Source organism: Pseudophryne corroboree, chromosome 12 (genome assembly GCF_028390025.1).
Source record: "Pseudophryne corroboree isolate aPseCor3 chromosome 12, aPseCor3.hap2, whole genome shotgun sequence".
Taxonomy (NCBI): Eukaryota; Metazoa; Chordata; class Amphibia; order Anura; family Myobatrachidae; genus Pseudophryne; species Pseudophryne corroboree.
Genome location: NC_086455.1, coordinates 148,585,185 through 148,598,585, shown reverse-complemented (window position 1 = coordinate 148,598,585; position 13,401 = coordinate 148,585,185). Strand labels below are relative to the sequence as shown.

The window sequence follows — 13,401 nt, the reverse complement described above, 5'->3', positions numbered from 1 at the left end:
GGTATTCCGCTGACTACTGGTGCCAAGCTGGAGAACATCCCGTTGACTACTACTCGTTGTACTCTGTTATCCAGCCAATTACCTATCCATGTACAAATAGTATATCCAAGACACAAATAGTATATCCTAGACCAAGTTCCTTTAATGTGATGATCAGTCTCTTGTGAAGCATTGTATCGAAGGCTTTTGCAAAATCTAAATACACCATATCCACTGCTTTTCTTTGATCAAGATTCTCGCTCACTTCCTCGGCTAAGCTAATTAAATTAGTTTGACAATCTGTCCCTTAGAAACCCATGCTGACTTTTGCTAATAATCTTATTAATCTGCAGATAATGCTCTATGCTATCCCTCAAGATACTTTCCAATATTTTACCCACTATAGAGGTTAAGCTAACTGGTCCTATAGTTACCAGGATTATTTTTAGTTCCCTTTTTAAATAAAGGCACTACCTCCGCTATGAGTCAATCCTTAGGTACCCTGCCTGATCTGATTGAACTATGGAAAATCAAGTATAGGGGTTTTGCTAGCTGTGACCTAAGGTCCATAATAACCCTCGGATGAAAACCATCTGGGCCTGGTGATTTATTAATCTTTATTTTGCTTAGTCTCTCCAGGACAACTTCCTCACTTAAACAAGCATCCAGCCATTACCTTCACTATCGTTATGCCCTAATCTCACTGACTGATACTCCTTGATGAATACGGAGGTGGAAAAAAATAGTTCAGTATTTCAGCTTTAAATTTTATCACTATTTATCAAAACTCCCGATTCATCATTTAATGGGTCTACGTTCTTCTTTAACCTTTTACTGTTTATGTATTTAGAAAACTTTTTAGGATTGCTTTTACGCTCTATAGCGATTTGCTTTTCGTTTACAATTTTAGCTGCCCTTAATAATTTTTTGCATTTTTTATTGCATTCCTTGTAATGCTGGAATGACTCCTCCCCTCCATTAGATTTAAATGGACAATCTTTTTTCTGTGCATCATAGAGCACCAACAAGGAATCAGTCTTTCTAATCCGAGCTGTTCGCTTGACATAGATTTTCAAGGCACGCACAGCATCCAATGCCTCCAGAGGAGCCGAGGTATCAGAACTGGACGGAACCACAACAGGTTAATTCAGGTGAAACTCAGAGACAACCTTCGGCAGGAACTGCTGTTTAGTCCGGAGCTCCGCTCTGTCCTCGTAAAAGACCAAGTACGGACTTTTACATGATAAGGCCCCCAATTCTGAGACACGTCGTGCAGTAACATCACCGGCTTCCACGTGAGGTACTTGTCTTCTACAGCACACAGGGAGGTTGTACCCCTTGCAAGGTGGTCTAAACTTCTGGCAACACTGACAATTTCTTCTGGAAGAAAATGGAGAGAGCTGAAATCTGGACCTTAATGGAACCCAGATGTAAGCCTTTATCCACACCAGCCTGCAGGGAACATAAGAAACGTCCTAAGTGGAACTACGTTCCTCGAACCAAGAGACATATCTTCTCCAGATATGATGATAATGTTTTGACGTCACAGGCTTCCTGGCCTGAACCATGGTAGCAATAACCTTTTTGGAAAAGCCCTTGTGAGTTAGGATGCTCCGCTCAACCATGCCGTCAAACGAAGTCGCCGTAAGTCCGGGCAGATGAATGATTCTTGTTGAAGATCTCTTTTGAGAGGTAGAGGCCAAGGGTCTTCGACGGACATGTCCAGAAGATCCACGTACCACGCCCTCTGAGGTCAATCTGGGGCAATCAGAATTGCCTGGAATCCCTGATTTCGGATGCGTTTGAGCAACCTTGGGAACAACAGAATCGGAGGAAACAGGTAGACCAGCCGGTAAGGCCAATGCGACGTCAGTGCATCTACTGCCCTCGCCTGAGGGTCCCTGGTTCATGAGCAATACCAGTAAAGCCTCTTGTTGAGATGAGAAGCTATCATGTCTATCTGTGGGCAGCCCAACCGGTGGATGATCTGTTGGAACACCTCATGGTGGAGACCCCACTCCCCCGGGTGGAGATCGTGACGACTCAGGAAGTCCGCTTCCCAGTTGTCCACACCCGGAATGAAGATTGCCAACATTGCTCTTACATTTCTTTCACCCAGAGGAGTATTCTTGACACCTTTCGCATGCAGGCTCTGCTTTTAGTTCCTCCTTGCCGATTGATGTACGCTACTGCTGTGGCATCTGACTGCACTTGGATCACGTGATCCTTGAGCAGAGGAGAAGCCTGAAGCAGAGCATTGTAGATCACCCGAAGTTCCAGAATGTTGATCGGAAGGAGGGATTCATGGGCTAACCACCTGCCTTGGAACTGTGCCCCTTGAGTGTCAGCTCCCCATCCTCTCAGACTCGCATCCATTGTGAGAAGGATCCAATCCTGAATTCCGAAACTGCAGTCTTCCAGGAGATTGGAGGATTGCAGGATTGCAGCCACCACAGGAGGGAAATCCTGACCTGAGGCGACAGCCGTATCATCTGGTGCATCTGAAGATGTGATCCGGACCATTTGCTCAGGAGATCCAGCTGAAAAGTTCTGGCATGGAACCTCCCATATTGGATCGCCTCGTATGAGGAGACCATCTTTCCCAACAATCTTATGCAAAGATGGATGGACATTCGAGTAGGTTGGAGCACCATGCGGACCATCTCCTGCAGTGTTCTCACCTTGTCCTCTGGTAGGAATACCTTCTGGGCCACAGTATCCAGCAACATCCCCAGGCACAGGAGCCGCTGAATCAGCTCCAGGTGGGACTTCTGTAAGTTGAGGATCCCATGGCGTGACAGAAGTTGGATAGTGTGGTCTATAGCAACAAAAGCTCCCTGGATCTTGCTTTCATCAGAAGATCATCCAGGTACTGGCAATGTCTCCCAATACCAGAAATTTGAGATCTGTATTTACACCAACAGCGCTCTAATAAAACAAAACCACTTGTAATAAAAATATCACCGTTACATCCCTTATTAGCAGTTTCCTGTGGTGAATCCTTCAATAGATATTGGCTGGTGTAATTTCTCCAGGATATGGCAACATGTAGGGAAATATAGAAACAAGAAAAACCAATGTGTAGTAAATTCCTTCTATATGTCAGATGAGTCTTTTACAAGGGAATTAGTGGTGGTTCTAAGCGTACCCCACTCACACTTTAATCAGATATTTCTAAGCCCATCAAGGTTTCTTTTTCCAGTACCAAGGCCTGATTCACTTGAACTACGCCTGGCAAATAGGTGTAGTCAATAATATATTGGTGGAGCGTACCCCAAAACTCACACTCGCGAGATGGGTGGTAAACACATCAAGGTATCTTTAGAAACTTGTAATGTCTAGATGGAGCGTACCCAGAAACTCACACTCATGAAGGTGATAGTAAACACATCAAGGTATCTTTAAGGTAGCATGAAAATCTGTGGAACAACTTGTGCGTACCCAAACTCACAATTCTAAGTATCGTCGTACTCCCATCAAGGTATCTTTAGGTTCGACTCCCCTGTCCACTGTCCTTAATGGTGACAGTCTTGCCTCCCCAAAAGAAGGAACTCAGCTCTCCTCAGATGGATATAGGGGGGGTACAAAAATTTATTGGAAGTCACGGATACAGACAGACTGTATTGGATCCATAAAAAACAGTATACAAAAATAAAACAATTCCTATGCGGAGCCGGCAAGGAAGGACTGAAGGGGGTCCCAAAAGCACGGGATGTCCCCTTTTAGTAAAGCATAAAAAATCGAATAAAAGTCTAATGAATAAAAATCCGGAAAAAAGTTTGTCACTACTCACACTCCTGCTTGTCAACGCGTTTCAGCCCTGGCCTGGGCCTTTATCGAGACGCGTTGACAAGCAGGAGTGTGAGTAGTGACAAACTTTTTTCCGGATTTTTATTCATTAGACTTTTATTCGATTTTTTATGCTTTACTAAAAGGGGACATCCCGTGCTTTTGGGACCCCCTTCAGTCCTTCCTTGCCGGCTCCGCATAGGAATTGTTTTATTTTTGTATACTGTTTTTTATGGATCCAATACAGTCTGTCTGTATCCGTGACTTCCAATAAATTTTTGTACCCCCCCTATATCCATCTGAGGAGAGCTGAGTTCCTTCTTTTGGGGAGGCAAGACTGTCACCATTAAGGACAGTGGACAGGGGAGTCGAACCTAAAGATACCTTGATGGGAGTACGACGATACTTAGAATTGTGAGTTTGGGTACGCACAAGTTGTTCCACAGATTTTCATGCTACCTTAAAGATACCTTGATGTGTTTACTATCACCTTCATGAGTGTGAGTTTCTGGGTACGCTCCATCTAGACATTACAAGTTTCTAAAGATACCTTGATGTGTTTACCACCCATCTCGCGAGTGTGAGTTTTGGGGTACGCTCCACCAATATATTATTGACTACACCTATTTGCCAGGCGCAGTTCAAGTGAATCAGGCCTTGGTACTGGAAAAAGAAACCTTGATGGGCTTAGAAATATCTGATTAAAGTGTGAGTGGGGTACGCTTAGAACCACCACTAATTCCCTTGTAAAAGACTCATCTGACATATAGAAGGAATTTACTACACATTGGTTTTTCTTGTTTCTATATTTCCCTATATGTTGCCATATCCTGGAGAAATTACACCAGCCAATATCTATTGAAGGATTCACCACAGGAAACTGCTAATAAGGGATGTAACGGTGATATTTTTATTACAAGTGGTTTTGTTTTATTAGAGCGCTGTTGGTGTAAATACAGATCTCAAATTTCTGGTATTGTGAGTAGTGTCTGAGATGTGGTGACATCTCCTGAGATCTGTTATACCATAAGCTGCTTGGCGCCTGTCCTGGGACACCCCCGAAAAATAAGATTTTACTTACCGATAAATCTATTTCTCGGAGTCCGTAGTGGATGCTGGGGTTCCTGAAAGGACCATGGGGAATAGCGGCTCCGCAGGAGACAGGGCACAAAAAGTAAAGCTTTTTCCGATCAGGTGGTGTGCACTGGCTCCTCCCCCTATGACCCTCCTCCAGACTCCAGTTAGGTACTGTGCCCGGACGAGCGTACACAATAAGGGAGGATTTTGAATCCCGGGTAAGACTCATACCAGCCACACCAATCACACCGTACAACTTGTGATCTAAACCCAGTTAACAGTATGATAACAGCGGAGCCTCTGAAAGATGGCTTCCTACAACAATAACCCGAATAAGTTAACAATAACTATGTACAATTTATGCAGATAATCCGCACTTGGGATGGGCGCCCAGCATCCACTACGGACTCCGAGAAATAGATTTATCGGTAAGTAAAATCTTATTTTCTCTATCGTCCTAGTGGATGCTGGGGTTCCTGAAAGGACCATGGGGATTATACCAAAGCTCCCAAACGGGCGGGAGAGTGCGGATGACTCTGCAGCACCGAATGAGAGAACTCCAGGTCCTCCTTAGCCAGAGTATCAAATTTGTAAAATTTTACAAACGTGTTCTCCCCTGACCACGTAGCTGCTCGGCAAAGTTGTAATGCCGAGACCCCTCGGGCAGCCGCCCAAGATGAGCCCACCTTCCTTGTGGAGTGGGCCTTTACAGATTTAGGCTGTGGCAGGCCTGCCACAGAATGTGCCAGTTGGATTGTGCTACAGATCCAACGAGCAATCGTCTGCTTAGACGCAGGAGCACCCATCTTGTTGGGTGCATACAATATAAACAACGAGTCAGATTTTCTGACTCCAGCTGTTCTTGCAATATATATTTTTAATGCTCTGACAACGTCCAGTAACTTGGAGTCCTCCAAGTCACTTGTAGCCGCAGGCACTACAATAGGCTGGTTCAGATGAAATGCTGACACCACCTTAGGGAGAAAATGCGGACGAGTCCGCAGTTCTGCCCTGTCCGAATGGAAAATCAGATATGGGCTTTTGTAAGATAAAGCTGCCAATTCTGACACTCTCCTGGCAGAAGCCAGGGCTAGAAGCATGGTCACTTTCCAAGTGAGATATTTCAAATCCACCTTATTTAGTGGTTCAAACCAATGAGATTTTAGAAAATCCAAAACTACATTGAGATCCCACGGTGCCACTGGAGGCACCACAGGAGGCTGTATATGCAGCACTCCCTTCACAAAGGTCTGGACTTCAGGGACTGAAGCCAAGTCTTTTTGAAAGAAAATCGACAGGGCCGAAATTTGAACCTTAATAGATCCCAATTTGAGACCCATAGACAATCCTGATTGCAGGAAATGTAGGAATCGACCCAGTTGAAATTCCTCCGTCGGAGCACTCCGATCTTCGCACCACGCAACATATTTTCGCCAAATTCGGTGATAATGTTGCACGGTTACTTCTTTCCTTGCTTTAATCAAAGTAGGAATGACTTCTTCCGGCATGCCTTTTTCCATTAGGATCCGGCGTTCAACCGCCATGCCGTCAAACGCAGCCGCGGTAAGTCTTGAAACAGACAGGGACCCTGCTGAAGCAAGTCCCTCCTTAGAGGTAGAGGCCACGGATCTTCCGTGATCATCTCTTGAAGTTCCGGGTACCAAGTCCTTCTTGGCCAATCCGGAACCACTAGTATCGTTCTTACGCCTCTTTGCCGTATAATTCTCAATACTTTTGGTATGAGAGGCAGAGGAGGAAACACATACACCGACTGGTACACCCAAGGCGTTACCAGCGCGTCCACAGCTATTGCCTGCGGATCTCTTGACCTGGCGCAATACCTGTCCAGTTTTTTGTTGAGGCGAGACGCCATCATGTCCACCATTGGTCTTTCCCAACGGGTTACCAGCATGTGGAAGACTTCTGGATGAAGTCCCCACTCTCCCGGGTGAAGATCGTGTCTGCTGAGGAAGTCTGCTTCCCAGTTGTCCACTCCCGGGATGAACACTGCTGATAGCGCTATCACATGATTCTCTGCCCAGCGAAGAATCCTTGCAGCTTCTGCCATTGCACTCCTGCTTCTTGTGCCGCCCTGTCTGTTCACATGGGCGACTGCCGTGATGTTGTCCGACTGGATCAACACCGGTTTTCCCTGAAGCAGAGGTTCTGCCTGGCTTAGAGCATTGTATATTGCTCTTAGTTCCAGAATGTTTATGTGAAGAGACGTTTCCAGGCTCGTCCATACTCCCTGGAAGTTTCTTCCTTGTGTGACTGCTCCCCAGCCTCTCAGGCTGGCGTCCGTGGTCACCAGGATCCAATCCTGTATGCCGAATCTGCGGCCCTCCAATAGATGAGGACTCTGCAACCACCACAGAAGAGACACCCTTGTCCTTGGAGACAGGGTTATCCGTAGGTGCATCTGAAAATGCGACCCTGACCATTTGTCCAACAGATCCCTTTGGAAAATTCTTGCGTGGAATCTGCCGAATGGAATTGCTTCGTAAGAAGCTACCATTTTTCCCAGGACTCTTGTGCATTGATGTACAGACACCTTTCCTGGTTTTAGGAGGTTCCTGACAAGCTCGGATAACTCCTTGGCTTTTTCCTCCGGGAGAAAAACCTTTTTCTGAACCGTGTCCAGAATCATCCCTAGGAACAGCAGACGAGTTGTCCGCATTAACTGGGATTTTGGAATATTCAGAATCCACCCGTGCTGTTTTAGCACTTCTTGAGACAGTGCTAATCCCATCTCTAGCTGTTCTCTGGACCTCGCCCTTATTAGGAGATCGTCCAAGTATGGGATAATTAATACGCCTTTTCTTCGAAGAAGAATCATCATCTCGGCCATTACCTTTGTAAAGATCCGAGGTGCCGTGGACAATCCGAACGGCAGCGTCTGAAACTGATAGTGACAGTTTTGTACAACGAACCTGAGGTACCCCTGGTGTGAGGGGTAAATTGGAACGTGGAGATACGCATCCTTGATGTCCAAGGATACCATAAAGTCCCCCTCTTCCAGGTTCGCTATCACTGCTCTGAGTGACTCCATTTTGAACTTGAACTTCTTTATGTACAGGTTCAAGGACTTCAGATTTAGAATAGGCCTTACCGAGCCATCCGGCTTCGGTACCACAAAAAGAGTGGAATAATACCCCTTCCCTTGTTGTAGAAGAGGTACCTTGACTATCACCTGCTGAGAGTACAGCTTGTGAATGGCTTCCAAAACCGTCTCCCTTTCGGAGGGGGACGTTGGTAAAGCAGACTTCAGGAAACGGCGAGGTGGATCCGTCTCTAATTCCAACCTGTACCCTTGAGATATTATCTGCAGGATCCAGGGATCTACCTGCGAGTGAGCCCACTGCGCGCTGTAATTTTTGAGACGACCGCCCACCATCCCCGAGTCCGCTTGAGGAGCCCCAGCGTCATGCTGAGGCTTTTGTAGAAGCCGGGGAGGGCTTCTGTTCCTGGGAAGGAGCTGCGTGTTGCTGTCTCTTCCCTCGACCTTTGCCTCGTGGCAGATATGAATAGCCCTTTGCTCTCTTATTTTTAAAGGAACGAAAGGGCTGCGGTTGAAAAGTCGGTGCCTTTTTCTGTGGGGGAGTGACTTGAGGTAGAAAGGTGGATTTCCCGGCTGTAGCCGTGGCCACCAAATCTGATAGACCGACTCCAAATAACTCCTCCCCTTTATACGGCAAAACTTCCATATGCCGTTTTGAATCCGCATCACCTGACCACTGTCGCGTCCATAAAGCTCTTCTGGCCGAAATGGACATAGCACTTACCCGTGATGCCAGTGTGCAGATATCCCTCTGTGCATCACGCATATAAAGAAATGCATCCTTTATTTGTTCTAACGACAGTAAAATATTGTCCCTGTCCAGGGTATCAATATTTTCAATCAGGGACTCTGACCAAACTACCCCAGCACTGCCCATCCAGGCAGTCGCTACAGCTGGTCGTAGTATAACACCTGCATGTGTGTATATACTTTTTTGGATATTTTCCATCCTCCTATCTGATGGATCTTTAAGTGCGGCCGTCTCAGGAGAGGGTAACGCCACTTGTTTAGATAAGCGTGTTAGCGCCTTGTCCACCCTAGGAGGTGTTTCCCAGCGCTCCCTAACCTCTGGCGGGAAAGGGTATAATGCCAATAATTTCTTTGAAATTATCAGTTTTTTATCAGGGGCAACCCACGCTTCATTACACACGTCATTTAATTCTTCTGATTCAGGAAAAACTATAGGTAGTTTTTTCATACCCCACATAATACCCTGTTTAGTGGTACCTGTAGTATCAGCTAAATGTAACGCCTCCTTCATTGCCAAAATCATATAACGTGTGGCCCTACTGGAAAATACGGTTGATTCGTCACCGTCACCACTGGAGTCATCGCCTGTGTCTGGGTCTGTGTCGACCGACTGAGGCAAAGGGCGTTTCACAGCCCCTGACGGTGTTTGAGTCGCCTGGACAGGCACTAATTGATTGTCCGGCCGCCTCATGTCGTCAAACGACTGCTTTAGCGTGTTGACACTATCCCGTAGTTCCATAAATAAAGGCATCCATTCCGGTGTCGACTCCCTAGGGGGTGACATCCTCATATTTGGCAATTGCTCCGCCTCCACACCAATATCGTCCTCATACATGTCGACACACACGTACCGACACACAGCAGACACACAGGGAATGCTCCTAACGAAGACAGGACCCACTAGCCCTTTGGGGAGACAGAGGGAGAGTTTGCCAGCACACACCAAAAGCGCTATATATATATCAGGGATAGCCTTATAATAAGTGCTCCCTTATAGCTGCTTTGTTATATCAAATTTATCGCCATAAATGTGCCCCCCCCCTCTCTGTTTTACCCTGTTTCTGTAGTGCAGTGCAGGGGAGAGACTTGGGAGCCGTCCTGACCAGCGGAACTGTGAGAGGAAATGGCGCCGTGTGCTGAGGAGATAGGCCCCGCCCCTTTTCTGGCGGGCTCGTCTCCCGCTATTTAGAGAAATTAGGCAGGGGTTAAATATCTCCATATAGCCTCTAGGGCTATATGTGAGGTATTTTTAGCCTTTATAGGTAATCATTTTGCCTCCCAGGGCGCCCCCCTCCCAGCGCCCTGCACCCTCAGTGACTGCCGTGTGAAGTGTGCTGAGAGGAAAATGGCGCACAGCTGCAGTGCTGTGCGCTACCTTTTGAAGACTGCAGGAGTCTTCAGCCGCCGATTCTGGACCTCTTCTGTCTTCAGCATCTGCAAGGGGGCCGGCGGCGTGGCTCCGGTGACCATCCAGGCTGTACCCGTGATCGTCCCTCTGGAGCTTGATGTCCAGTAGCCAAGAAGCCAATCCATCCTGCACGCAGGTGAGTTGACTCCTTCTCCCCTCAGTCCCTCGCTGCAGTGATCCTGTTGCCAGCAGGAATCACTGTAAAATAAAAACCTAGCTAAACTTTTTCTAAGCAGCTCTTTAGGAGAGCCACCTAGATTGCACCCTTCTCGGCCGGGCACAAAAATCTAACAGGAGTCTGGAGGAGGGTCATAGGGGGAGGAGCCAGTGCACACCACCTGATCGGAAAAAGCTTTACTTTTTGTGCCCTGTCTCCTGCGGAGCCGCTATTCCCCATGGTCCTTTCAGGAACCCCAGCATCCACTAGGACGATAGAGAAAAATCTCTGTTCCATGGCAATGTCTCCCGTTTGCTCAAAAACGTAACACAAGTGCTAGTTCAAGCGACTGTCGGCCAGTCTACATGGGGGACCCTAGCGGGACCCCCCTAGGAGGGACCCATATGCTGCACCCGCATTCAGGCGCACTTTGAACCGTGGGACCCCCCTTGTGACAGCCAAGGCGCAGTGCCCCGCTGAACAACAACCCCTCAGGACGGCGGTCCTGCAGCGGGGAAGCGGCTCTGCACCTCACAAGGTCGGTGACCGCCTCCCCAACTCCCACGGTCCAAGTATGCTGTTGCCCAAACAGCATACCGAAAATAACAAACATTAAAAAGAAATTAGAGAAAACTCTCTGGAGCTCAGAGATGTGCATCCTCTCCTGAGGGCACTTTTTTCTAAACTGACTGTGGGAGGAGGCATAGAGGGTCGGAGCCAGCACACCCTGTGAAGAAATTTAAAGTGCACCGGCTCCTTTGGACCCCCATCTATACCCCATCGTACTAAGTCTCTCCAATATCTCTTATGGATGCTAGAGAAAATTAGTTACCACCAGACCCAATTCCAACTGAAAATGTGCAAAGTATTAAGAATATCTGTGGTAACATTAAAACCCTGAGAAGAAGTTAAGAATGTAGGAGGATGTGTAGTGGCAAGAAGACAGTCACTCCTATTTACAATACCATAAAGATCATACACCTAAAATAAACCCATACATATAAAAGGTACAGTTTCCTCTTTAAGCACTTTACTCACCCGATTGGGGTCAATACCATTTACTTGTCTGAGCTGATCCAGAGTCCACTGAGACCGTCTCACAAAACTAGTCGAGCCTTCAAATTGTTTAACCTTGGTGATGTAGACTTCTGGGGGCCTCTTGTTAGATGCTGAATATAGAGAAGACAAAACAACCAGTAAGCGTATAAACATAACTATTTTGTTCAGATATTGTAACCAAAATTCCCCCCCCCCCACAGATTGCAACTATACAATTTGTGAAGTAAAGCAGTGTATATTGCAATGCTCAGTAGATGCCAATAGTTACAATGATCTCTATGAAAGAATAAGTGGGGGGGGGGGGGGGGTCAAAATAAATATATTATAAATAGAGATTTACTGTAGACCTTTCATCAATATAAAGCTTCTTAAACCAGGTTTAGAAGAGAGATAAGGACAAGCGCCCGACATGCAAACTAAACACTCGGGGTATGTACTTATTGGTGCTTTTCAGGTGCATGTGGCCTTAAAATTGCTGGTTAAGTTACATTCACCCAAGTGGTGAATGCTGATGAAAGTGAATGTACAACATGTACACATAATATGGGTGTGGATCATTGGTTCGACCAATATTAAATCTAGAGTCAATAGCTAAGCCCCATATGGTCAACATGGACTAGGACGACAGGGCCGATAGCTTGACATGTTAAAGGTGGACACATGAAAAGGTCGGCAGGTAAAAAAGGTCAATATGGAAATGGTCGACACAAAGAAGGTTGAGACAATTTGTATTTTTTTTTTGGGGGGGGGGGGTATTTTAAAGCACATGTGACCCCAATGAGTGTACCGCTTCGCTTGCCATGATTCAGGCAAAGTACCTGAGGTTGCTATTTCAGTCAGGGATGGCAGAACCTCGCCCGTCATACTCCAATGAAAATAGCTGATGTTTACACTGATCTGTGTTATAACACAGATCAGTATAAAATGCTGTTATTTTCATTGGAGGATGAATTTACAGTACTCCACTGCAAATGCAGAAAGACAGAGGAGAGACAGCGAGAGCTCTGCCTTCCCCTGGAAATCAGAAATTGCATGGAGCTGGGGGCAGAGCCACGTGTCAGGCATTAATCCTGCATTAAAAACCGTACCAGGGGAGGCAGCTATGAAATGCCGGCTCTGACATGGGCTCGAGGCACGCCCCCTTAGTGATGCAGATGCAATAGCCAGTGGCGTCAGAAGGCGGGTGTGGCCCGCACCCAGGTATCACCCACGGAAGGGGTGACACCAAGTGCTGACTCTGCTGCAGTGACAGGAGCCGAGTGCTGCAGTGTGATAATCCTCTGCAGCATTCGGCTCCTGTCACAGAAAAAAGATCCGGCACTGCACACTGCCTTGTCTCCGGGGGCAGCCAGCATTTCAGAGGAAGCTGGATACAGCCCCCGGAGTGAAGAAGAGGTGACCCGTGAGGACACGACCCTTTAAATTAGGCCACGCCCCTTTTCATCCAGCCACGGCTCCGACGGCGGGGTGAGTGTGGGAAGAGGGGGTTGTAGTAATGCAGAGTGCGCACCGGGTGTACCCACACCTGGTGACACCTCTGGCAATAACTACCTTTCTCTGGTGCTATTCACTCAGTCATCACCCATACACTGCACTGAATGTGGGATACAGCCATAAGGAGACAGCTTCCTCATAATCACCACCAGGCAGCTAAACAATATTGAAATGCCTGCTTCCCGACTCTTATCACGGTATCATCCAGCAGATACAAGGTTAACTGTTGACAGGCATTATTTATGCTATCCCTGTGAGGGCATCATAGCCTTCAAAAGGTTATCATTAACTAGCCCAGGCATACTTACAGCGGGTGTAGTATGTCTGACCGGCGGTAAGGATACCGGCGGTCAGCATACCGACGCCGGGATCCCGGCGGTGAGGGGCGAGTGCAGCAAGCCCCTTGCGGGCTCGCTGCGCTGCCACGCTGCGGGCTCGGTGGCGACCGGGTTCTATTCCCACTCTATGGGTGTCGTGGACACACACGAGTGGAAATAGTCCCTGTTGGTCGGCATGCCGACCATCGGGATAGTGAGGGGGCGGGATGCCGGTGGAGGTCATGTGACCGTAGGTCACCCGACCGCCGGTCACATGAATACCACCCCTTACAGCTGGTCACTGCACTACTGC

At 47.3% G+C, this 13,401-nt stretch overlaps 1 protein-coding gene across 1 annotated transcript in view; it reads right to left on the bottom strand.

Annotated features, from left to right (window-relative positions):
* Positions 1 to 13,401, bottom strand: part of STXBP6 (syntaxin binding protein 6) — a 151,119-nt gene that overhangs the window by 31,287 nt on the left and 106,431 nt on the right. Inside the window, exon 3 of the mRNA XM_063948163.1 lies at positions 11,257 to 11,387. Coding sequence (XP_063804233.1) covers positions 11,257 to 11,387 — 131 coding nt within the window. The remainder of the gene's footprint in view (positions 1 to 11,256; positions 11,388 to 13,401) is intronic.